Source organism: Pempheris klunzingeri, chromosome 21 (genome assembly GCF_042242105.1).
Source record: "Pempheris klunzingeri isolate RE-2024b chromosome 21, fPemKlu1.hap1, whole genome shotgun sequence".
Classification (NCBI taxonomy): Eukaryota; Metazoa; Chordata; class Actinopteri; order Acropomatiformes; family Pempheridae; genus Pempheris; species Pempheris klunzingeri.
In genome coordinates, this window is record NC_092032.1 from 9,573,802 (window position 1) to 9,597,876 (window position 24,075).

At 41.7% G+C, this 24,075-nt stretch overlaps 1 protein-coding gene across 1 annotated transcript in view; it reads left to right on the forward strand.

Moving 5' to 3' along the window:
• The window catches only part of cntnap2a (contactin associated protein 2a), a 319,930-nt gene that overhangs the window by 218,937 nt on the left and 76,918 nt on the right, over nt 1-24,075 (forward strand). Inside the window, exons 13-15 of the mRNA XM_070852601.1 lie at nt 645-764; nt 1,796-1,911; nt 3,369-3,453. Of these exons, the coding sequence (XP_070708702.1) occupies nt 645-764; nt 1,796-1,911; nt 3,369-3,453 (321 nt within the window). The remainder of the gene's footprint in view (nt 1-644; nt 765-1,795; nt 1,912-3,368; nt 3,454-24,075) is intronic.

Here is a 24,075-nt window from a genome sequence, read left to right on the forward strand (position 1 = left end):
TGCCTTCTGGAAGGGGGGAAAAAAGAAACTGATGTGCTATTTTAGATCCATCCCAAAATGCCACAATTTGGTAAATCTTTTGCTGATTACATAACAAAAATATGTTAACTATGTTAACTAATCTTTATTGACATACTGTGGGCAGCCTATAGTGATAGTCTAATTTCATGATCCTTAATTCTACCCAAAAATGGCTTTGAGTGGCTTACTGTAATGACCTCTACTCCTGCAACACCCACAGGACAGAAAATGAGAAGGACAATCTCTGAACACTATTTACCAGTGGATCAAAAAAACATGGTCTCAGCACTGCCACCACCCTCAGGCCATTCTGTACAATTTCTACCCTGTTAATGTTAAATACTGTAAATACTTAGAATAGCAAAGTCATCATCAGTCTGTTAACAGTGAAATCACTGTTGCAAAATATTTTCCAATTTATATCTCGACAGTATAAAATCAGCAAACTGATGTTCAAAGCAACGACATGCTGTTATGCATTAGCAGAAGCCCAAGGTGTCAAACAAAGATTTTTATTATAAACTTCAACAACTTTTTTATTCATTCATTTTTGCTCACATTCATGAATTTGGCCATTTATTTGTATATTCCTTTATTTCCCTCCCTTCCTTCCCCACCCTCAGCTATCTATGAGCCATCATGTGAGGCTTATAAGCATTTGGGTAGGTCCTCTGACACCTACTGGATCGACCCTGACGGCAGCGGACCCCTTGGCCCCTTCAAGGTCAACTGCAACATGACAGGTGTGTGTGAGAGGGCTTGAAATTACTGCTCTGTATCTGTGTGTGTGCTTTCATCTGTCGTGCATCTATGTGTGTGCGCTTGCAGGTGTGTGTGTCTGTGTGTGTGCACACTTCTGTACTCTGTCTAGCCCCAGTGACCTGTGAGGGAAGAAAACTCCAGCCGTCCTCATTCTTAACCTCAGACAGGAGCACTCTTAACCTGCGATGCCTGGGGTTTCCATGGTGACGCGGTCACAGCTGCTGACATTTAACTCTGAAGGAGCAGGCACCGCACGGATCCGTGTGTGTGTGTGTGTGTGTGTGTGTGTGTGTGTCCGTGTGCGGATACACACACACACACGGATCCACACACCCAACAAACACACACATGAAACAGACCTGTTATGTAAACCTGAGAGTGCTCCAAGGTCTGAGTGACACTTCTGTCTCGTACACACACAAACTGACACATGCCCATGCCCAACCCGACGCACACACACATGCACACACACACACAAAGTGGAGTAAGTAGATAGTGTGAAACAGCAGAGCACGCACGCAGAGCAAAGGCGAGACTTTTAATGAAATGTCACTGCACTCCACTGGCTAGCCCCTTAGTCACGCTGAATAGCACACTCAAATACACCTCTGAAATGTTAAGAGTTTCTCTTTCTCCCACACATACACACACACACCTCAGAGACCTGAAGCACACACACACATTCCCTGACTGACAGTGTGAATGAACTGGGAGATGTCTGAGTGACTGGCTCATACTATAACAGCACAGTAGTGTCTATTACACCCTGGAGTCTCATAGCTGTAACTTAGATTACACAGACAGGACTTCACTGCCATGACAGCTAAACTGCAGCTCTCTCTCTCTCTCTCTTTCGTGTGTGTGTGTGTGTGTGTGTGTGTGTGTAGATACACTAGAAACTACTCTGAGTAATCTTTGTTAATCACACGAGCAAATAATTTACTACATGTAATGTAACAGCTGAAGAATAATTCCTAATATGATAACATGTTTAACACGTTTGTGTGTATAGAGGACAAAGTCTGGACAACAGTTATGAACAACCTGCCACCCAAAACTACAGTGATCGGCTCCAGTAGAGAGAGACGCACCGTCTTACAGGTCAACTATAGCGCGTCTATGGACCAGGTAAGACATACACACAGACACATGCACACATTCACATACATTATGCAGAGAAAGCTTTGTGCTGCTTAGAATAACAGTTGTATGTTAGAGTTTATTCAATCCAACCAAAAAAAATAATTATATATAAAACTGGTAAAAGATTCATTAATGCCTCCCATCATAGTAAAAGTGATGCTGTTCTTATACTGTATGAAAATGTAATGAAAAAAAACTGTTTTTTTAAAAATACAATGCTAAATAGCTGTGTTTGTGTATGAGGATTACACATTTTTGAAGCCATCATGCTCTTAGTTTCATATCTACCATAGTCCACTTTGCTTCATTTTCTCCTTCACTTCTGGCTGCTACACTATGCCAACATTTTCTGCCATGTCAGGCTGCCTTCACAGTTGCTTGCTGATCAAAAACTCCTTTGTTTGTCACTCAAAACTCACCGCAGAGAATCGCTCTGTAATAGACTCCCACAAGTCATTCAAAGTGATCCACAAAAGACAGCAGTAGCATTCGTTTGTGAATTATTCACAAGCCAGTGAATAAAAGGTGAACCAGGTATAAAGCCAAGTGCTACTCAGTGACTCTTAAGTCTGGTCTGGGTGCTGTGGCTGTCCCAGGCTTTGTATACACCAAGATCTCACCATGTTTGAGCTAGATTAAATGGTATCCTTTTTTTGGTGCAATACATGACAGAACCACACAGCACTAGGGTTTAAGAGCCAACTCTACTACTCTTACTAAATTTGTTGGCTAGTTGAAGCTTTACAACTAGTCATTTAGATTTTTTTTGTCTGTTTTTTAATATATTGGTGCTCTTGAGAGCTGACCAGGTTAGTTTGGAGTTTTCTACATTTGACTTTCTTGCTTCTTGTTGTTAATATGAGAGACCACCAGTTTTTCAACATGAAGTCTGTCACCATGGTTACATCTGTGCTATAAACCAACATGATCTCTGTGAGTGTTTTGACAAACGTACACCATCATACTGTACTCACCAGCTGACGACTGCAGTGAGAAAGAATGTAATTCAGTCTTCATTCTTTTAAATGCACAATGATAATTCAATATAACAAAGGATTCACCTCACATCTCTTTAGCTACATACAAATCTTTCTGGTTAGTGGTTATAGGGTGCAGCTGTCACTCCCAATCATAAGCAAACTGTGTGTGAACTATACAGGTTTCAGCACTCCAATAAGGAATGACAGCAGTTATTACCTTCAGTGTGTACATGACCACTGTGAGATGACGGGGCTTGAGTGGCACATTCTCCTCATAATTATGTTCCCTCCTAATTTGTATGGATCACTTGTTCCATTTCCAGCTTCTTCAGGAAGCTAAATTAAAACAACATTAGTGCACTTTGCTTCATTTTGCAGCTCAATAATTAGTTTTTACTTGAAATTGACCTGTCTGGCTGAATAAGATAAAATGAAAATACATATCTGTGCTTGTGTTCCCAGGTGACAGCCATCACCACCAGTGCAGAATACTGTGAGCAGCAAATTGCCTACAGCTGTCGCATGTCCAGACTGCTCAACACTCCAGGTAAAGGCTGAGAATGGTATCTTTATTCACCACTGAGTCAAACACAAGTACACAGCAGAGAGACAGAATTTGATGAAAATTCAAAGTAACACCAACACGCTCTCCTCATCTGCTTCTGTCTGGGGATACTACAGAGCGCAGACAAATTAAACAGGGTTTGTACAGGTCATGAAAAACCTGTAAAAGTCATAAAACTTGAAAACAGTTATTTCCAATCCTCCGGAGGGGTTGGAAAACTAAATAAACCCAAACTTTTCGGGGAAAGTCATGGAAATTAGTTTCTCAAATATAAGCAGTTCGTGTGGTTCAAGTAAGATTGACTGAGAAAATCTGAATAATGTTTGAATTGACAAATTATAGCAGACATTAGAGCAGATTACTCATATAATGTGACTTTATATATGTTTCTGCGTGAGGTAACGTCGTTTCTATACTGACCTGAGTTGCAGTTTCTATGCAAGAGAAATGAAAATTTGTGCTATGCCAGGAAAGTGCAGATTTGATCATGTTTAGCTTCACATGGATACATATACAGTATGCCTCGAAAAAAGACCGGGACACAGGAGATGCAAAAGCTGGGCGTGTAGGAAAACATTTGACGTTTTGATCATGGGAGAGGCAGCGTTAACCAGCCATGCTAAAGGATCAAAGCACCAAGCTGCTGCTGCATGCAAACCAGCACCCATCGTGGGTTCCAACATGAGGACACCCACTGCCGGCTCCAGTGCTTCTCTTTCATCTGCCACCAATCAAAAGCGAATTTGCAATACTCTTACAATTTCTGTTCATATTTGCCGAAATTAAACATATAGATGGGACAGTGTGTGACGATATCCTCCAAGAGCTTAAGGAGTTTTGTGACTCAGCTGCTCTTCAGACTAAATTCAGGGAATTTGACATCAGAGCAGATTAAGTGGACACACTGCTGTCATAGTAGTGCTGTAGGAAAGTGGTCAACATTCTACTTGTCCTATCTTGTGGACAGACCAGTGTTGAGAGGATATTCCATCAACAAGGAATTGAATTGGGGGGGCAGAAATAGAAGTCTCTGGTGACTCAGAGACTCTTTGTTGACCATGTCCGGTCTGTTGGTAGTGGTTATCAAAGATCTGTTACTTCTGGCTTCTGGAGCTAGGGAGGAGTATCATGGCTATCTGGATGAAAAGAGGAGAAAAATAGCAGAAAGCTGTTGACCTGAACAGACCCTCAGAGGGCCTCACAGACGAGCTGGATGATTTGAAAAAGAAGACCGCTTGGATGGAGGCTGACATTTATGCTTTTGACAAATCAGCAGATGAATACGCTGGGAAAGTAGACGCTACAAGCAAAATGACCTTCATCATCAAATTCAACAGTTGAAAACAGAAAAAGGGAGAAAAAAAAAACATCTCAGCTGGTGATTGAAAAGCAGATTGACAAGAAGCGTTCAGAATTAAGAAGTCTATGAGTTTAAACAGTGAAAGCACTCTTCTGTTAATGTTAGGATAATAGTGGCTAGCTTTGCAAATTTCATTTCATCTTACTCATGCATCAGTATTTTTTTATCAAAGCCATATAGGTTTATTTAGTCATTTATTTTTCTTAAGGTATACTATATACTTTAAGTTCAACATAGCCTTTTATTCATATTTCCCATGTACAGACAGGCATTCCACAGAATGTGTGGTCACGGAAATTTGCCTCAAAGTCATGGAAGAGCGAATGCATATAATAAATGCTGAAGCTTCCTCAATGATGTGAATCATATTACATGGTCGTCACAGTTGCCAGACCTCAACCCAATGGAATATCTGTAGGAGACTTTGGACCAACGTGTCAGACAGTGCTCCCCATCACCATTATGCAAACACAGAGCATGGGAATGTCTATCAGGAAAGTAGTGTTCCATCCTTCCAGGGTCCCAGAGATTTGCAGGTTCTATGCAAAGAAGCTATTTAAGACACCCTATGTTGGTTTTTTTTTCTTTAATTTATCACCCTTCTGTGTTTTCATCTTTATGTGCAGTCTATGGTTTGAAGTGTATCTTTCCTCCTTCACCCAGCACTAGAACCAAAGATAATGCTATTGAAACAGACCACTGGAAGTGAGTGGTGGCCTGGCTGGGCTCATTCTTAGTAGATTAATTTGGATTACATTCATTTGCAAAAGATTTGTTTAGACTCAGTCCTTGGCTGGTATGTACTTGAGCAGGGCCTGATAGGGTTTTGTGTCAGTTTGGTTTGGATTACTTATACTGGCTTGCGAAATGGTTGAGTTGTGTAAGGTTTGCCCTGGATTAGAAAGGTTTGATTTGTGCTATGAATGGGTTTAGTGGAGTTTCAACAGGGTTTTCCATAGAGAAGAGGGTTTGCAGCTGTGTTTTACTCAGTCTTTACTTGTTTTGTCCAGTCAAAATTTGTTATTTATTCTAATATCTTGTTTTGGAAGACATCTGTGCGTGTGCGCGTTTGCATGTATGCTTGCATGCAGAAGCTGTGTGCTTGTGCTTTTAACTGAGAATGTCATTGCTGTTATGTTGCTCTGTTTCCTGTGGCCAACACACACACACTCTCTCACACACACACAATACACATGCACATAGATGTATGCACACAAAGACCCACCTTAGGAGTAGCTTCATAAAGACAAGACACTCTTGGCAATTAGAGTGAGTGAGAGGAGGTAGAGCGAGAGAGTGAAGGAGGGAGAGAGAGACAAGCTTGTGGATTTGTTAAATACATGCCTCTCTGTGTGTGTGTGTGTGTGTGTGTGTGTGTGTGTGTGTGTGTGTGTGTGTGTGTGTGTGTGTGTGTCTGAGTAGGAATAAAGCAGTAGGAGCAGTAGGTGGTTAGTAATAGCTGGGTATTAGTGCAGCAGACCAAAACGTTGCCATCAACCTCCACTGAATTAAGAGGTCGCACCTACACCTACAAACACACACACTCTTTCTTACACACACGCAGACACCTCTCCCACAACCACACACACACAGGCACTCACTCACTCAGTCCTTCATTAACCAGTTTACTCCTAATTCACTACCTTGCAAGTTAGGGAAATCCAATTACCAGTATAGAATGACTGAGAAAGTAGGACCGGGAAAAATCATTTACCCAAAAATATGCTTCATAAATTAGCTGTCAGCTTTTATCAAATTACACTGTCAACAGCATTTTCACTGTGAACCACAGACACACACACACACACACACACACACACACACACACACACGGCTATACATACAGACTCACTCCCTTCCTCAGTTCCACTTTCTTCCCACCAGATCTCATCTATTACACTAGGGCTGGCATTTTAGAGCTAAACGAACCGTTAAATGGGAATTATATTCTGCCACCAGTGACACCCCTAATTTGGAACTTGGGCAGTAATTGTTCTAATTGTCTGACCCCTTTCACACCTCTTTCACGCATTCTGTCCTTTTATAATTTTTTATCGCCTCTCTTTCAGTCAAACACATCCTACACCAGCACACACACACACACACACACACACACACACACACACAGCTTGTCTCTGTCCAACATTTGCTCATTCACAAGATGGGTAGATAGAATAATGGAAAAGCTTCCATCTCATCTCTTCCACTCTCCACTGCTCTCATCCTCTGCATCCACATGTATCAGTTTCTATCTATCTGTCCTCTTACTCCACACTTACCTCCCCTACTCTGCCTCTGTACTCTCTCTCATCTCATGTACCATTTCAAGTCTCCATTCTTTTCTCATATTCTTCACCTCAAGTTTCAGTACACATTATTTTCCCTTGTTAATCTCCTTTTTTTCCCCCAATCCCATCTCTCTACCCTGTCTTCTCACTCACTCTCTGTTGAACACTGTTTCCACCAGTGCTGGAATCAGAGCTTTTAGAGGAGAATTAGCGCCTTTCACTAATGATTTAACATCATTCCTTTCGGCGTAAACAACCTGTAAACAACCACTAGCAGAAGGCTTGCACAAACAAGCCCTTGTACAGATGCAGGCATAGATAAAAAAAACACACATCTATCATTCTCAGACACACACAGCCACAGAGGAGTTTGGATGGAGCATATGCTAGAGATTGTCAGAGGACAGTTGCCTTGAAAGGTCAAGAATGTCCAATGTGCAAAAACAAGGCAGTTTAGATCGATCGATATATAGATATATAAATAGACAAACAAACAGACTTCGTCCTCCACAGTGGAAATTTGTCTTTGAAATCACATACACTACACATAGTACAGACAATATACAATCGTGTAAATGGGCAAGTCAGTCTGTGTTCCTTGCCTATATTGCATAGGTAATCGTAGACTTCTTGTATAAGTTCTGGCCGGCCCTCGGAACACTGAATCAGTGGCCAGACAGGAGAAGCTGGAACTGTGATTGTAGTGCAAGTGAGGTATCTGTAATTATATGTTTAGCCCTTTTGTATGAAGCGCTGTTAAATGTATCGCAACGTTCTTTTTGTGACTTGCCAATCAACTTCCCTGCAATGTTAATAATTTTACCGTACTATACATATCAAATGATAAGATGTTTTCAAACAGGCCTCTGTGTGACATTTAAACGTTGTTGACACCAAAGCTCCTCAGCTTCCTCATTAAAATCAATTGCTGATTGGCTTGCTTGAAAATGCTCCCTGAGTTCTCATTAAAAGTTACGATCTGATCAATGATTCTGCCTAAGTACTTAAAACGTCCTGCTACCAGCTGGTTATTGAGTATGACAGTGACAATCTTACTGGTTCTTTCTGTGGCCCTTTCACTGTTTCCCCTCTTTCTCTTGTGGAAATGTTCATCATCTTTTATATTTGCCTGAAGTCATCGTCATTCTGCCGAGCACTATAGAATCAGTGTTACGATTCGACCTTAATCCACATGGGTAAAACCTGACACCCTAATAAACGTGTGACACTGTGATGGAAATCTTCAGGTGTGGGTAGCGAAGTCTGTCACCGAGGTAAAGATGCTGCAGACCTTGATATCTTACACAGCAGTGTTTATTGATGTGCCGCGTAGGAGAAGTGAGAAAACTGCACTCAGCATGAACACTGCCTGATGTCACCCCAGTTCTGAAAGGCTGCTTCCCCTGATCAGTTTTTTAACCTTCTAGGTGTGCCAAATGTATCTAATGACCAAATTTATCTAATGACAAAATTTATCTTACGACCAAATGTATCTTATGACCAAATGTGATCATTCTACATGCACCACAAATATGTGTGAGTAGTTAATTGGTTCTCTGAAATCTAAACAAGGCTAGAGAAGGATTTTGGTCACACTTAATGAAAAGACCAACATTAATCGCGTGACTGTGAAAGGACGTGAACCGTGGTTATAATTTATAATAGTAATAGTAATAAGTAGTAGTATTCAGTAGTGCTTGCATCTTTCTCTAACATGTCTGGTCTCTCCAGTCTTTCTATCGTCCTCTGTTCCTCATGCTCATCTTGATTGTACTGGAGCATGTGACAGAGAGCAAGCTGGACCCAGCAGACTGGAGGTGTAGCAGTTAATAGGGGTAGTAACGCACTACTAATAAATATGTCTCGTAGATCTTAAGAGCTCGCACTGAACACTGCTCTTTCTTGGGTCCTCAGCAATACACTTGATGTAGATCGGATGAACAGTCGATGAGAATATAGAAGGACAGACAGAGACTCCTTACCATTTTAGTCAGATGTGTGCACACACTCACTTTTACTCACATAGCTTTTGTTCACTAGTGAAAACACATGTTGTTCCTCTCTATATTTCTCAGACTTGCCCAAGGCATTTGATAGAATCATTTATAGCAGCCAGGCTAATGAAGAGAGAAATGTTTCCATTACATAAATTAGCTCATTAATCCAGTAAACTGTGCTTCAATAAGACGATGATGTCTAATATGTTCACAGTTCTGAGGCAATGCAGATACACACACTTTTTGTTTATATGAAGAAGCTTAAACTTCTTGCCAAGGGGATATGTGGCCTTTATGAACATTAGCCATACAAAATGATTCCTATTTACTATTTTGTTGATGGAGGGCAGGGGCCTGTAACACAAGTCTGCACTTAATGCAGACATAAAGCAATGACACTCAATGCAATACTGCACTAATATACCTATCAATGATTAAGTTGCATACAAAAGTTTAACTTATCAACTGGGTGTGGAATTACTGACTTCAACTATTTTTGTCAATTATAACTGTGTCATCCAACCATGTAATCAAGCAATCAAAATTATTTTGTTCTCAAAGGAAAAATTACACTGGCAGCAAAATTAAGTTGAAGCAAATTTAAGACGAGCCTGACCACCCTAAAACAATCTTGCTGGCTGTGCTGCATATCCAGCCTGTTTCTATCTGCTCAAGAAAGCTTTCACATGCTGTCAGCGAAGCAACATCCAGTTAATCAGGGGTAATATCATGAAGTCCCAATTGTCGGTGTAATTTTTGTCCACTCCAGCGAAAAGTTTTTATGTTTCTGGTAAAAATGTTCTCATTATAAGGTGTTATTATTTCAGGACTTAATCACAGTCTGAAATTCTGTTGTATGTTAGAAATATTTATTGGTCTTTAAAATGTTACAGGCCACTAAAAGGAGGTTAAAGTTATATACATTAGATAGACGGGTAGGGGAAAAAGGATTATACAGTGAGGAGAATAAAATGGAGAAAGTTGAGGAGAGAGAGAATGAAGCAACAGGAGTAATTAAAACTCATATTCTGCTGTTACATGAAGTTGTCAACACACTTCAGCCACAGGTCGAGCAAAAGCACTGTGCTGTGGCAATAACAGTAGAATACTGATCATGATATCTGGGTCTGACAGTAAAAACAAGTTGTTATTTGTCTTCATTAAGGTTTCACCAGTATGGGTTTAATGAATATGACACATATGAGTGTCTTTTGACTTATGGTATATTGTCAGATAAATTAAACATAACACACTTCCTGACCCAAGTATCAACAGCATGTTTTGTAAATGGTTTGACTCATGAAATCTGGTGTAAGGGAGTCCCACCATTAACAACCGAGAACATAAACACATGTTAGAAATTGGCCTTTGGTGAAAAAAGGGTATGAGAGCCATAGTAGGAGAGAGAGTGATGGCCACAGGAGGTGAGGAGAGAAACAAGGGTGGCCAGAAGTGAGAGATGAGTGTGCTTCAAGATAATGAGGTTGTGTGTATGCGCGGCGTTGTTACAGTCCATTCTTTGGGCGCTTCTGGTCTCAATTACTGCCTCACAAGTCACAGCAATCCAACCACTGTAATATTCCACACACACTCACAGGTCTTGCATTATACTCTAATGACTTTATTCTGCAGCACTGGTTAACCACCTGTTTATTTTTTTTCCCTTGTTTGTGGTTTGGTGTTCATCATTAACCTTTACAAGTGTAGCAGCGGCAGAGAAATGCTATTTTCTCTCCCTTTGGCTCTTAAGCTCTTCTGCATTTCTGAAAGACTAACAGGCACCAATAATGCACTGTGAACAAGGTTAGCTGACAACCAGCTGAACCACCACAACTCTGTCCTTAATTGTGTTTCATTGGAAAATATGCAATCCTGTACTAATCCACAAGGACTTCTGCTGCTGCGTGGCCTTTATTTCAATTCACACCTTTGTTTTATATTTTTTTAGTTGTTTTACTGCTGGAAAAAAGGACAATATACTGACTACGGACCTTGTTATCAGCTTTTAACTGTTTATTATTTTGTCATTATTAATTTTGATATTGATTGTTAATTTTGATAACCCTTTATATTTCATATACTATCCCTTTTTATTAGCCTATTGTGCCCACACACTGCCCGGTTGTGCCATGTCTTTCATTACTCGACTAATGTTCTGGTTACAGTGTCATTAATTTGTCAAAGCGCTCAAGGCAAGAAGCAAGTCAAGGGCCGAGAGAGAACAAGAGCTAATATATGGAAAGACAAGAGAAAGGAGAACTATCACCAAGGTCCTCAGGCGTCTCTCTCACTCTCCCCATCACCCCAGTGACCGCTTTTCTTTTTCCTTTCCATTCCTTACCCCCTGTAGACAAGATGCTAATTAACGTTAAATTATCCCCTCTATCTTTCCCTGCTTTAAATGCACTGATGAGAATCTGCCTCCCTTCAAGGTTGCAGGCATCTCTCTGACCGCCACCCATTACAGGCCAGAGGCAGGGGAGCTGAGGGTGTTCACTCTGTTGATAAGAGGCTTTCGAGGCTGACGTGTAACGATAGGCTTTATATAGCACAGCAAATTAATGAACAAAGTTAGTCCGAAACCTCTCTACAGCCTTTCAGATAGGTTGGAAAAAGAGACACTTGAAAACATCTGCAGTAGTGGTGGGAGAAGATTTGTTAATGGAAAACAGGAGGTGTGTGTGTGTGTGTGTGTGTGTGTGAGGGGGGTGTTCAGGTGGGTGAGGTTTTTTTGTGTGACAAAGTGGTGTGTAGTGAGACTGACTTTACAAGAAATAGAGTAACAAAGTGTGATCTGTCACAGAGAAGCCCTTATCATTTACATCCCATAATGTGTGCTCTCTGGTCGCTGTTTCCTCGGTAATGCGTCATTGCCCAGGATAATGCTGTCGTATGTTGTGTTGACAGAGTCATGTGTCTTATCCCGCACCATGTCTGTCTACCTGAGTGCAGCACTTACAGCTCACAGCCACACAGGTGTTGTTGTCGAAAGGGAATAGTGTAACACTTTACAGTACATTAAGTTGCAGTAATAAGATGGTGCGAGGGCAGCATCTCTCACTTTTTTCTCTTTTATTTCCTCGGTTACGCTTTTTCTTCCTATTCCTACTCCATATTTCTTTTCCACTCTTTCTCATTGTGCTTGTCGTTTACTTTCCTGCAGTCTCTCTGTCACGCAAACTCATGAGAGTCCCATGGGTGAGCTACAGCCACAGTGTGTAACTGTCTATCTGTCTGATGCCTGTCTGTGTGGATGGTGGGTGCAGCTTTCATAAGGACAACATCTGCTAGTGAAGGATTTGATATGTGTGTAGACTCTTCAAACCTCTTTGTCTCTCTCTCTCTTTCAGTGCTTACTGGGGTTGTCATAGAAGTGTCCATGTCTGCTGGCCACTGGCTGTAGCATTCCCCCCGCATGTCAAACTCTCTCTGCTCCCAACCTGCCCATTGTTCAGCAAAGTGCACAAATTCGGTTGTAATACAAGCGGAGACAAAAAAGTTGCCATCATGGAATTTAACTTACATACATACAATAGTTTGAACTCCTGAATTAATCGGCACAATCATTTTTTTATTTTACTGCAAGCAGGATCAAGGAACTTTCCTAAAAATCTGTTTACACCATATGAGTTAGTTTTCCAGTCATACAAGAATATTATTAACCTAGAAATAATGTAAAATGTTCTAAGACAGATGCTTCTTAAAAGTAGTTTACACATTGTCACATATTTCACTGGAGAGGAAGCTGTCTGGTGTAATCACTGCTGCTGGAAGCTGAAATTAGTGCTGCTGCTCTTCATCATGTTTCGCGAGAGTGAAGCAGTTCACACTCAAAGGTGAAATTAGTCTTTTGAAGTTCTCATTCGCTGCGTGTTTATTTATATGCAACGCAGAAGAATCACAAGCACAAGCTAAGACCATTTTCAGTGTGTACGCTCAATGACGGTCGCAGTCCAACCTCCTTTACGTAAGTCAGTGTCAGGCGCACGTAATCGGAGCTAAAATCCTCCACTGTCAATAAAAAACCCTGAACTTTTGAGGAAACGACAGGAAGAATAGATTCACAGATGTAGACAGTCAGCAAGTCAAAAGAATAATAATAACTCAGTTTTTGTTTTTGGTTTTGTTTTACAAATGCAAAGCACCCAAGGTCAGAAATTTCATATTCAGCAGGTTACAGTTGAACACAGCAGAGAGTAAAATTAGTTCAAGGATTAAGGAAATAATACTCCACTTACCCTTCTGCTATGTGTCCAGAAAATGATGCAGTACAGTTTGTGGTGTTGCAAGCATGGTGTGTGGTTAATTGTACCTGTTGACATGCTGGGATTGTCCACTGGTTAATTGCACTGTCTGGCTATTTTGCGAAAGTTATTTTCTAATTTAGAGAACATGATGAATTAGTAATGCAAGGTCTTCATTAAGTCTTACTTTTAAATCCAGAATACACAAAATAGCCAGGAGCATAATTAACACCACAGCCTAATGACAGTATAGCAGCTGCAGCAACGCACGGCATCTCCTCGTACATTGTCATGACTGTGGCTCTCAAATTACAGAGGGGACTGACCTAAGAATGATTTCTAAATTTCTCAATTTATCCTCAGTGTTTAACGTATAGGCTTTCTTTAAGAGTTTAGTTTTAATAAAAAGATATAGATGTTTAAATATGATGCACAACACACTACTGATCACAGGCTTTTGTTTCAGAGCAGGTTCAAACAGCCTGTGCAGACAATTGTTTCCTGCCTTTGCTCTTTTCAGCCAAAATTAGACATCAGTCAATATAAAGAGCCTACAAGGGAGCCCATTATCCATACACAAAAGGCAGCACTCAGCACATGGTATTGTGAACAATTTGCTAATGGTTTTGTTACTGCCATTGTGTGCATTAGGCTGCAGTTCAACATAAGACATTCAACTTGTTAATGATTTTCCAGGACGTAAAGGCAGGTCAGGTGAGTTATAGGAGGGATGACAGTGTTTTTCACTTCATGTTGTAGTTGAGTGTACACTGTAAAATGCTGCAGCTATGAAAAAAAAAAAAAAAAAAAGAAAGAGCAACCAAGTAGATTGTGTGCATCCGTGCCCATTATATCTCTGAACTCACAGAAACACACATATTATTCAAAAACACCCACTAATAATATAGACATATCTTTGAAATAGGAGAACACACGCACACAAAGTAATGCACCGTCTACTCAATGCAGTTACACAAGCCTTATCTTTATTTTTCATTATTTCTCTATTTATATTTTTCTGTTTTCTTTCTGCAGCTTCACCCTTTTCTTTTCTCCCTGTTATCTATTTTCTTCTCCATCTTCCATATATTTCTTCTTCTTTTTTTATCTCATTTACTGTCTGAAATGCTCAGTGCTGAAGGGTGGGCCCAAGGCACTACATATACAAAGGTATCACACACACACACACACACACACACACACACAAGTACAACACTTACACGTATACACATTAATGCACCAAGAGCTTCCAACAAATCTAACAACATTTATTATCGCTCTGGCTTCATGTCTTTAAAGAGGAATTGCCAGTCCAGAATAAATTAAACTGATGTTTGTACTGATGATAGTTTATGGGGTTGTGTGTGTGTGTGTGTTTCATAAGGCACTCTAGCTGATGGACCAAATAGTATTTTAATGGATTCATTCTATTCAATGCCGATACATCTGGGAAGAAGTGTGTATGTGTGTGTGTATTGTTTATGATCAGTGTGAGTTTGTCCCCTATGGATGTCCATGCTCCTGATATTACCAGGTGGAGATTGCTGTCAGTCAGCACCATTAAACTGAAGGCTCCTTAGAGAGAAAGCTCTGCATGTTTAGCATTCAAGTGGGTGAGATTTCCGATGTAAGCATACTGAGCGATGATGAAATGAACCTGATAGCTTATTGATCTCCTTTGGGAAATTCTCATTTTCACAGCTCTAGGGATTCAGTGTTTCTCCAATGAATACACAGAGTTTTTGAATATCAGGCTGTTGGTGCAGTTACCTATTAAATATTAAGGTACGCAAATATACACAAGGTCATAAGTGTCTCTCCGGATCTTTTTTTATTTTATTTTTTTATCATACATGGTGTTGAATTACAGCCCCCACAGACCTGACCTTTAAGAGAAGACAAAGCTGTTAGTGATGAAATCTCATTAACTCGGTGTGATAATGATGTGGCCAAGTTTTTTTTTTTCCATGTGAGTAAGTACTTTTTTTTTGTATATAATTATCTTTATTTGATTTCATGCTTGCCCCGATGAGGTTTTGCTTATAACGTCTTACCAACAACAAAGCAAACTAAGTGTGGGATGAAATCCATTAATTAATATTTTGTCCCTGTATAACAAGAATTCAATTCTCAGCTAAGCTGTGTATTCTTCAGAATGCCAAAAAAAATATGGTAGATTATGTTTTCATCTCTTGTTTATATTAAGCTTGTATTGAAAGGCCTATATATAGTCAATGGACCACGCTTGTATAGCGCCTTTCTAGTCTTTTCGACCACTCAAAGTGCTGGAACATTACATTTACACACTGTAGGTGGGGGCCACCATGCAAGGCCAACCTGCTCACCAGTCAGACACCAACCATTCACCTGCTGCAGCGCAGCACAGCAGTAATTTGCGCCCAGGGATTATAACAAATGGACTGGAGAAGCTGGAAATCAAATTCCAGGTCATCTGATTAGTGGACGACCCGCTCTGTCACTGAGCCACAGCCATATTTGTTTGACTTTATTAGACCATAGAAAAGACACTGTCTGAAAACAACAATAAACAAAGCAACTCAATGAGGTATGGAAGTACATTTATGAGATCTTATAAGACTTAAAAAGATAACTTGTGGCCTGGCTGGGAAGAGAAGGGGGGAGAATAGAGGACATAAAATTAATGTGAGGTGTCTGCGTGGCTTGTGTGTGTGTGTGTGTGTGTGTGTGTGTGTGAGACATAAACCCTGTTCAATTTTGCAACTGTGTTGAAGTACTGAAAGCAATTTAGAATAAAGACAAAACTTTTACGATTTACTGTAATCTGTCATACTCGGCGTACTGCACCTTTGGCACAGACAAGCATAGTGCTTTTATGTCGAAAAAAGCAAAAAATGTTTTTCAGGTGTCAGCGTGTTTGTGGTGTTTTTGACACGTATGTGTTTTGTTGTTTTTGAACTTAACAACTCAGAACAAAGCGGGCACCTAGGTTTTAGCTTGCATGTATAATAATTGTTCTTAATCCTCTGTGTACCGAGACATGTTCTTGTGTTTTATTTGTTTATTTGACTCTGTTGTTTGGGATTTGATTTGCTGCTGTTGAAGAATACATAAGGTAGTTGGGGATCCAAGCTGATCCAGAAACAGTTTTTTTACCCTGTTTTTGCAAAGTTCAGAGATTGACAGCATATTGAGCACAACTGAAACTTGTGTCCAACTCCAGAAGCACAGATAGCTTATCAAGTCAGACTTACATGTGAAGAGAAGCTAAGAGAAGGACGGAAAGAAGGATGAAGGACAAAGATGCATCTCGCAATAGCATAGCAATGAGAAGAGGCAAGAAATAGAGAGAAGGAGGCATGTAAGACAGAGATTGATGTGGAGTGACAGAGAGGGAAGAAAACAAGAAAAAGAGGAAGAAGAGAGAGAGGAAGGAGGGTGGGAGGAGAAGCAGATTAGTTTGTTTTCTGCCGCTTGCTCTGACATTGAAAGATATGTTGGTACTAATGTCCCAGAAAGCCTTGAATAACACAGCAAACCATACATATCCCCCTTAATGGGATTTTCTGAGCTGTACTTGCTCCCTCTCACGTGCACACACACACCAGCACACCAAAACAAGCACATACACATCAATAGAACACCATATGGCCGCCGCCTGGCGGAAAGATAAAAGGCAAATGGAAAAATAGAAACAGCTCGCTTGAGGAGTAATTATATTATTGTCTTCTCATTTGTGACGAGCTGAGGGGTTGATCTCAATTATGAAGCTTTCTAAGGCAATCCACAGCTCTCTATTTGTCCTCCCCAAGGTTGCCAGGGACGACGGGCTGTGGTGTATGACCACAAACTGATCATCAAACATAACGGTTTTAGTGATGGATCACACTAGCTACAGGATCTCTCTCCATTATGAAGACATACACATATTTGCGAATGCATACTAATGAGTTCACTGCCTTTTTACCTGTCACTCCCTCACACACGCTCATGTGAACCATGAAGTACTTCCAGTGTATTTAGCGTTTATGCATGCGGCAGAGCGTCTGCACCAGCAAGTGCGCGGTTTATTGGCATCTGCGCGTGAGTATGCAACGACCACTGGAGGCTGTTTTAACACAGCTCTCGGATTACAGCGGGATATTGGGGCACAGAGAGATTAGACCAATTGGAAAAACAACAGGAGAAAAACAGAGGAAATATCACTCAGTGGTGCTAATGAAGCAACACAGGGAGGAAAGTTGATTATCCGACTTGACCTTGAGGGTTTTTTTTTGAAGTCTAACCCAAGGAAAGTTAGAGAGACAAAGTTGGAAAGGATGCAGAGTTTTCCAGTTGTCATGTAAAGGGGAGGAGGGGGGTGTGGGTCCCTGTGTCTGTGTGTGCATGTGTGTAATGAACCAACTGCATATGTCCACCAGTGTGTAGCTGATGTACCTCTTGTGTGTCTTGTGCCACTGTTTGATAGCGTCTCTGCCTGGGCATGCATGTTCCTGCCTCTTGTCATAAACTTAATGTCTGTGTGTGGCAGTGTGTTAATATCTTCTGTCACTGTGTGTTATTTTGTACCGATGACACATCTCTGGGGAGCTTTTTTTTTTTGTCAAGTTTCTCACACAATAAACAAACTAATGAATATTCATGATGTTTGTCTTATCAAATGTTGGTGTAACATCATCATGTAATTACTCAAATCCAATTTTTTGTGTGTGTGTGTGTGCATATTGCTCATGTGGCATACTGCGTGTTTATACACACAGCCTTTGATTACTGTCTTCCTGGTTATCAACAAATGACAACTTTGTCATCAACACGGCATACTACATTTAGGCCCCTTAATTAATCTCGTACTTTGAGAGAATGAGCCCACTGGAACACTTTTACAGTCAATGACTAGACACCATAATTATAATAGGACTTCTGTGCAAAGATGTTTATTCAGTAGCAAAAATAATTCTGCAAAAAGAAGTCCATTAAAATTAATAATAGGCCGAACTAAAATGTTGGCCAAAAATTACAACAAAAAGAGCATAAAGAGTTCAAATCACTGCATATCTTTTAAAGTAGGCTATACTGGAAAAATATATTGTGCGACTGTATGCTCCACATATTAAGTACAGTAGGTACAATTTACACCTATTATTATCACCAAGACATAATGGATGTTTGCAGTTTATGGTTTAAAACATAACTATTAAGTATAAGTATGGGGATTTTCTTTGTGTTTCTTATTGGCAAAATCAAATTGATGCTACTATCACTTGCATAGCTAAAGCCTTAGAGCTTGTTCCTCTGTGCTGTAGAGCTCCGTAGTTTTCTAAATTCTATTAAAAAGACACCAGTGAGCCACATTGTTGTCGTAGGTGACATGTGCCCACCCGACTATGAACCTGGGCACTGTAGTTTGCTTTGAGTTGATTTCACATTCATTGCCCTGCTGCAGTAAATGCTCATTAGTTCAACAAATCTGCTGCAGAAAATGGTCCCCAACAAGATAATTACCATTTACTACAATTAACTCTTGTTTGAGTAACATTTGGTGTGAACCACTGCAGCCAGCTGTCTTTTAGGAAATCACGTTACTCTGTTTACTAGTATAGTGCGTGCTTGTGATCTGTTTTTAAAGATTTGCATTTGTAGTAGAAAATGGCTTGGGTTAGGGTTAGTCTGAAAATGATGATAAAGGGACTAACTCAACGATTTGTTGGCAATAAGGAAAAAATATGTCAAAGTTAAATTCAATATATGATTAACCTGTAAACTTACTTCAAACCTATATAGCTTGTATAGATGAGTCTCCATGTTTCTATACTAAAATATTGTCATAAAATATAGGAATAATTGCCAAAAACATGAAAATGATCCATTACTAAACAGAATGGATAAAAACCATGTTATGTACAAGTTTTATATACTATTAATATCACTGAGATATATCATTGTTATTATTTGGGATATTTAGCTTGCACTGTCCAAATTTCTCTTTATCCTTCTTTTTAGTTCCATATTTTTAAGACCCTTATTTTTATAGCATCATCTCTGGCTGTGAGAAAGTAGTCGATGCATTTTCCCTCAGTTGGAAGAAATTTTCTGATATAGCTATTGCCAACAAAAAGCTTCCTCAACAGAAGCTCGTCACTGAGTAACAAACATAGTGGAGTTCCAGGCTGAAGATGATAGAAAAAGAGCTGGATCAAGAAAAAGCAGTCATGCAGATAGATAAACAGACAAGGTATAGTACTCGGTGCCCATATGGCAACACATGGAGGTTTTGGACTGAATGAAAAAGCTCAGCAGGAACATCACAGATAGCCTTTCAGGGTATGTAGTTGTGTGTAGTTGTATTTTGTGACAGGAAATGTTACACCTGGTCAATACAGACATATCCAAATTGGATGAAAATATAACTTGGTCTTGATCATTTTGAATAGGAGTTAATAAACAGCTGGGTTTGGAACACATGGTTACTGAAGTTCATGTAATTTTGAGTTTTTTATGCTGGAATTTCATTCAACCATACCTAGAAAGGCATTTTGCCAAAGCCCCCTGAGAAAAAAATCCAGCAAAGTATAAAGAGTCTCTTTAGTGTTTGCTGCAGTCCCAAAGGACAATTGATTTGGATTACGAGCAAAGAACAGAAGTAATGTTACGCAACAATAATGGAAACTAGGCTACAGCTTTGTAGTTTATATGTAGAAAACAAACAGCAGTTGATGTTGGGCATCAACTCTAAATGCAAGGATGGCACCAAAAATGTTTGCGGGAGTTTCAGGTTTCTTTTTATGTGGTTTACTTTGTTCGCTAAATAGTCACATGGTGGTGTGCCAACAGGCTAATGTGGAAGTGAGAGGGAGAGAGAGACAAAAAGAAGAGGAGAAAGTGAGTTGGATGGATGCTGTATTTCTCATTAAACTATTAGACGGCGTAACAGCTGGACAACCACAACCATCTGCAGCATGTTTCCTCTCTAAACAAGACTGTTTAACCTGATCTCTCACACACACACACACACACACAACTTATCAGCACACAAACAAAAACTGCACATACACACATACACACACCAATCTGTATGTACCTCTTTCTTTCCCACACACACTATGAGTACCTCGCTCACTCTCTATCACACACATCCATGCGCACACACAGACACGATGAACCTTTTCGCCCCCACAAGTCCTTAATTTTCCAGCTGTGTAGGCAAGCAGCAGTGGGCAGTTTGTCCCCCTGACAAGGGTCACCGACCCGGGGGAGAGAGCTCTCTGTCTCTCCCCTGGCTGCCTGGATGACTGGAGTGCAGGCAGCGAGATAAACACTTGAAGAGGGAAAGAGGAGGAAGAGGGGTAACAGGGAATAAGGGAGATTTGGAGGGAGGGAGGGAGGAGGAAATGGAGCGCAGATGGGTGGGATCGAGGGAGGGTGACACACAGAGCCGGGAAATGAGAGAGCGTGATGAGGAGAGGAAGGTGAGTGGGAGAAAGAAGGGAAGGATGGAGTTGTGTCAGCCAGGCAACTTGAGGGGTGGAGGTGAGGATAAGAGTGGGGGATCGTGGTGTTCAGGGTTTGGTGGGGGGGGGGTTGGTCCAGTGAACCGCAGCGTGATGGATCACGATGTTAGCGGATAAGACTTGTGTTGAGAGGGGGCGGGCATGGCTTGTCGGGAGCAGCTTTTGTCAGAAGGCAACATACAGGCACACACACACACACACACAGTCACACCAGCACCAAGGGAAGAGAAGGAGCAGGAGGGTTGAAGGGCTAATGTATTTTTCTAGGCATATCTGAGAATAAAAAGGGTTAGCGGGGAAGAGACAGAAGAAAGAGAGGGAGAGAGAGGCTACCCTTGCATAGTCCTTTTTGATTTATGTGGCACCGTGAAAGGCAATTTATATGTCTAACACATTATAAGGATTCCAAGATTTCAACCTGCCTTTCATGCAGATGCACTCCATTGCTCAAGAAAGTGCTCTACATGCAGTTTCACCCCGTTCTGTCTTTCTATCTCTCGCTCTTTCTCTCTAACACACACACACACACACACACACACACATACAGATCATTGACCCGACAAAGGTGGGAGCCATTTTCAATTTAGGTTTTCATTCTGTTCGTCCCAGGGTGATGCATTGCAGTGGGTGCTCCTTACACACTTTTCCCTCACTCTTGACTTGGCCACCACTACAACATCGCAATAGTAAGCTTAGTTAAAAGGTGATTGAGACACTCAATGCAATGTTATCACTAGGTGCAATAGATAGAGAGAGAGAGAGGGAGAGATGAATTGATTATTCTCTGTCTAAGTGTTAGAAATGCAAAGTGAATTCACATCATTTGATTATATATGGGTGTATTTGAAGATTTTGTACTTGAAATGTAAAAGATAACAGATTTGTAATGGTTATATATGGCTTTAGAAGATCAGTCTAAGGACCTTGAAGCACAGAGCTAACCTCAAAGTCCTTACGGCCACATAGATTCACTGATCAAATGCTTTGCATCTCCTCACGTCTCCATTTAAAGCTGACCTCTGGCATGGATGTATATTCTGCTTCAATATCAGAGGGAATAACTTCTCAGTAGTCTGTATTTGTAATTCAGAAAACATCATGTAAAGTCAGTGACCATTCACACACATATGAATCTGAGGTAACAGCTATGTGAGGATATGAAATGAGCATTATTTGGCAACCTGGCTCTTTAAAGTGTTGCTTTGATTTAAACTGGTGTTTTGCTAGTGGATGAAGGGAAATCGTGGCTAGAAAGACAAAAATGGCACTAATCACTTGAATTAACTTATTCTCTTGGTTTAGTAAGCTAGTATTCATATCTGCCTTGTTCTGTTAAAGAATTAAAACACTGACCACCATATACTACTCCACAATAGGCATTCTTTGATTGCAAAATATTATTTCTCTCGTGAAATCTACACCTTCTTTACACTGGAGTGTAAATTAAAATGGTCAAATCTCTTTGACCGTGACATCAAATTCTCATCTGTGTCTTGTTGTTTACCTGGACTTAGCCTAACTAAATCTCTCTCTTTTGTTATTCTTTTTTCAAACTCACTTGTTACAAACCCCTGTGGTTTTAAATTATGCAAATTGTGTCTGTGGCTCAACCATGTTCAGGAGTCCTTCTCTCAGCCCAGACTAATCCCATCCAATTACAGGAGCAAAGAGTTTGATGTCATTTGTTAGCGCCCCTTTGCTCACATAGGTACTTGTCAACCCAGGACAGCAGTCCAGTTTATAAATTGTGAGTCTGTAGCACGAGACCTCTGTGTGGGTTCCCCAGCACACAAGACACCGACACGTAGCTCAACTCAGGGGGGTTTATTGGCATTCAACACAAAGTGTCCGCTTTCTCCGGCGGTACGGGCACGCAGCGCTCTTTTTCCTCCACCTTTTTCTCGGGTCCCGGCGTGCTACTCCTTAAATAGGGAGAGAGGTAATTTACTGCACCTGTTTCCAGGTGCGCTGGTGCTACTTACCTCTCTCCTGCGCCATCTCCTGGGCCAGTCCTGCACCTCTCTCCGTTGCAGCTGAGCGCAAAACCAGCCCACGCCCCCACATACCTCCACCGCCCGACTTAGGCCGGGGACCGTCCGGCCTAACCCACTCCCCCCCCACCCCCCAAGGGACGGGAGAGGAAGTCGGCCACAGCCATCTGTGCCCCCGGTCTATGGATCACCGTGAACTTAAAAGGCTGAAGAGCCAGATACCACCGGGTGATCCGGGCGTTGGTATCCTTCATGCGGTGGAGCCACTGGAGGGGAGCATGGTCCGAACAGAGGGTGAATGGGCGTCCCAGGAGGTAGTAGCGCAGGGCGCCGACCGCCCACCGGATGGCGAGGCACTCTTTTTCCACCGTGCTGTACCTGCTCTCTCGCTCAGAGAGTTTCCTGCTCAGGTACAGCACGGGGCGGTCGACTCCCCGTACCTGCTGGGACAAAACGGCCCCCAGCCCTCTGTCCGAGGCATCAGTCTGCAACATGAAAGGGAGAGAGAAGTTAGGCGTGTGCAGAAGTGGCCCCCCACAGAGAGCCTGTTTCACCCTCTCAAACGCCCGCTGGCACTGCTCCGTCCACTGGACCGGCTCTGAGGCACCTTTTCGGGTCAGATCGGTCAGGGGACTGGTGAGGTCTGCGAAGTCCGGTATGAACCGGCGGTAGTACCCCGCCAGTCCCAAAAACCGCCTGACCTCTTTTTTGAACTTGGGCTGCGGACAGGCCGCAATCGCTGCGGTCTTGTCTACCTGTGGCCGCACCTGCCCGCCGCCCAAGAGGTACCCCAGATACCGTACCTCCCTCCGTCCAACCGCACACTTCTTCGGGTTGGCCGTGAGCCCCGCCTGCCTCAGAGACTCGAGCACCGCAGCCACCCGCTGCACATGCTCCGCCCAGGTGTTACTGTGGATGATGACATCATCCAGGTAGGCGGCAGCATATGCAGCGTGCGGACGCAGCACCCGGTCCATGAGGCGTTGAAATGTGGCTGGGGCCCCGAACAACCCGAACGGAAGTGTGACGAATTGGTACAAACCGTACGGAGTGGAGAAGGCCGTTTTTTCCCTGGACTCTGGAGACAAAGGAATCTGCCAGTAGCCCTTGGTCAGATCCAGCGTGGTGAAAAACTGCGCAGTGCCCAGCCGGTCCAGAAGCTCGTCGACCCGAGGCATCGGGTAGGCATCAAACCGTGACACGTCATTCACCTTGCGATAGTCCACACAGAACCGGA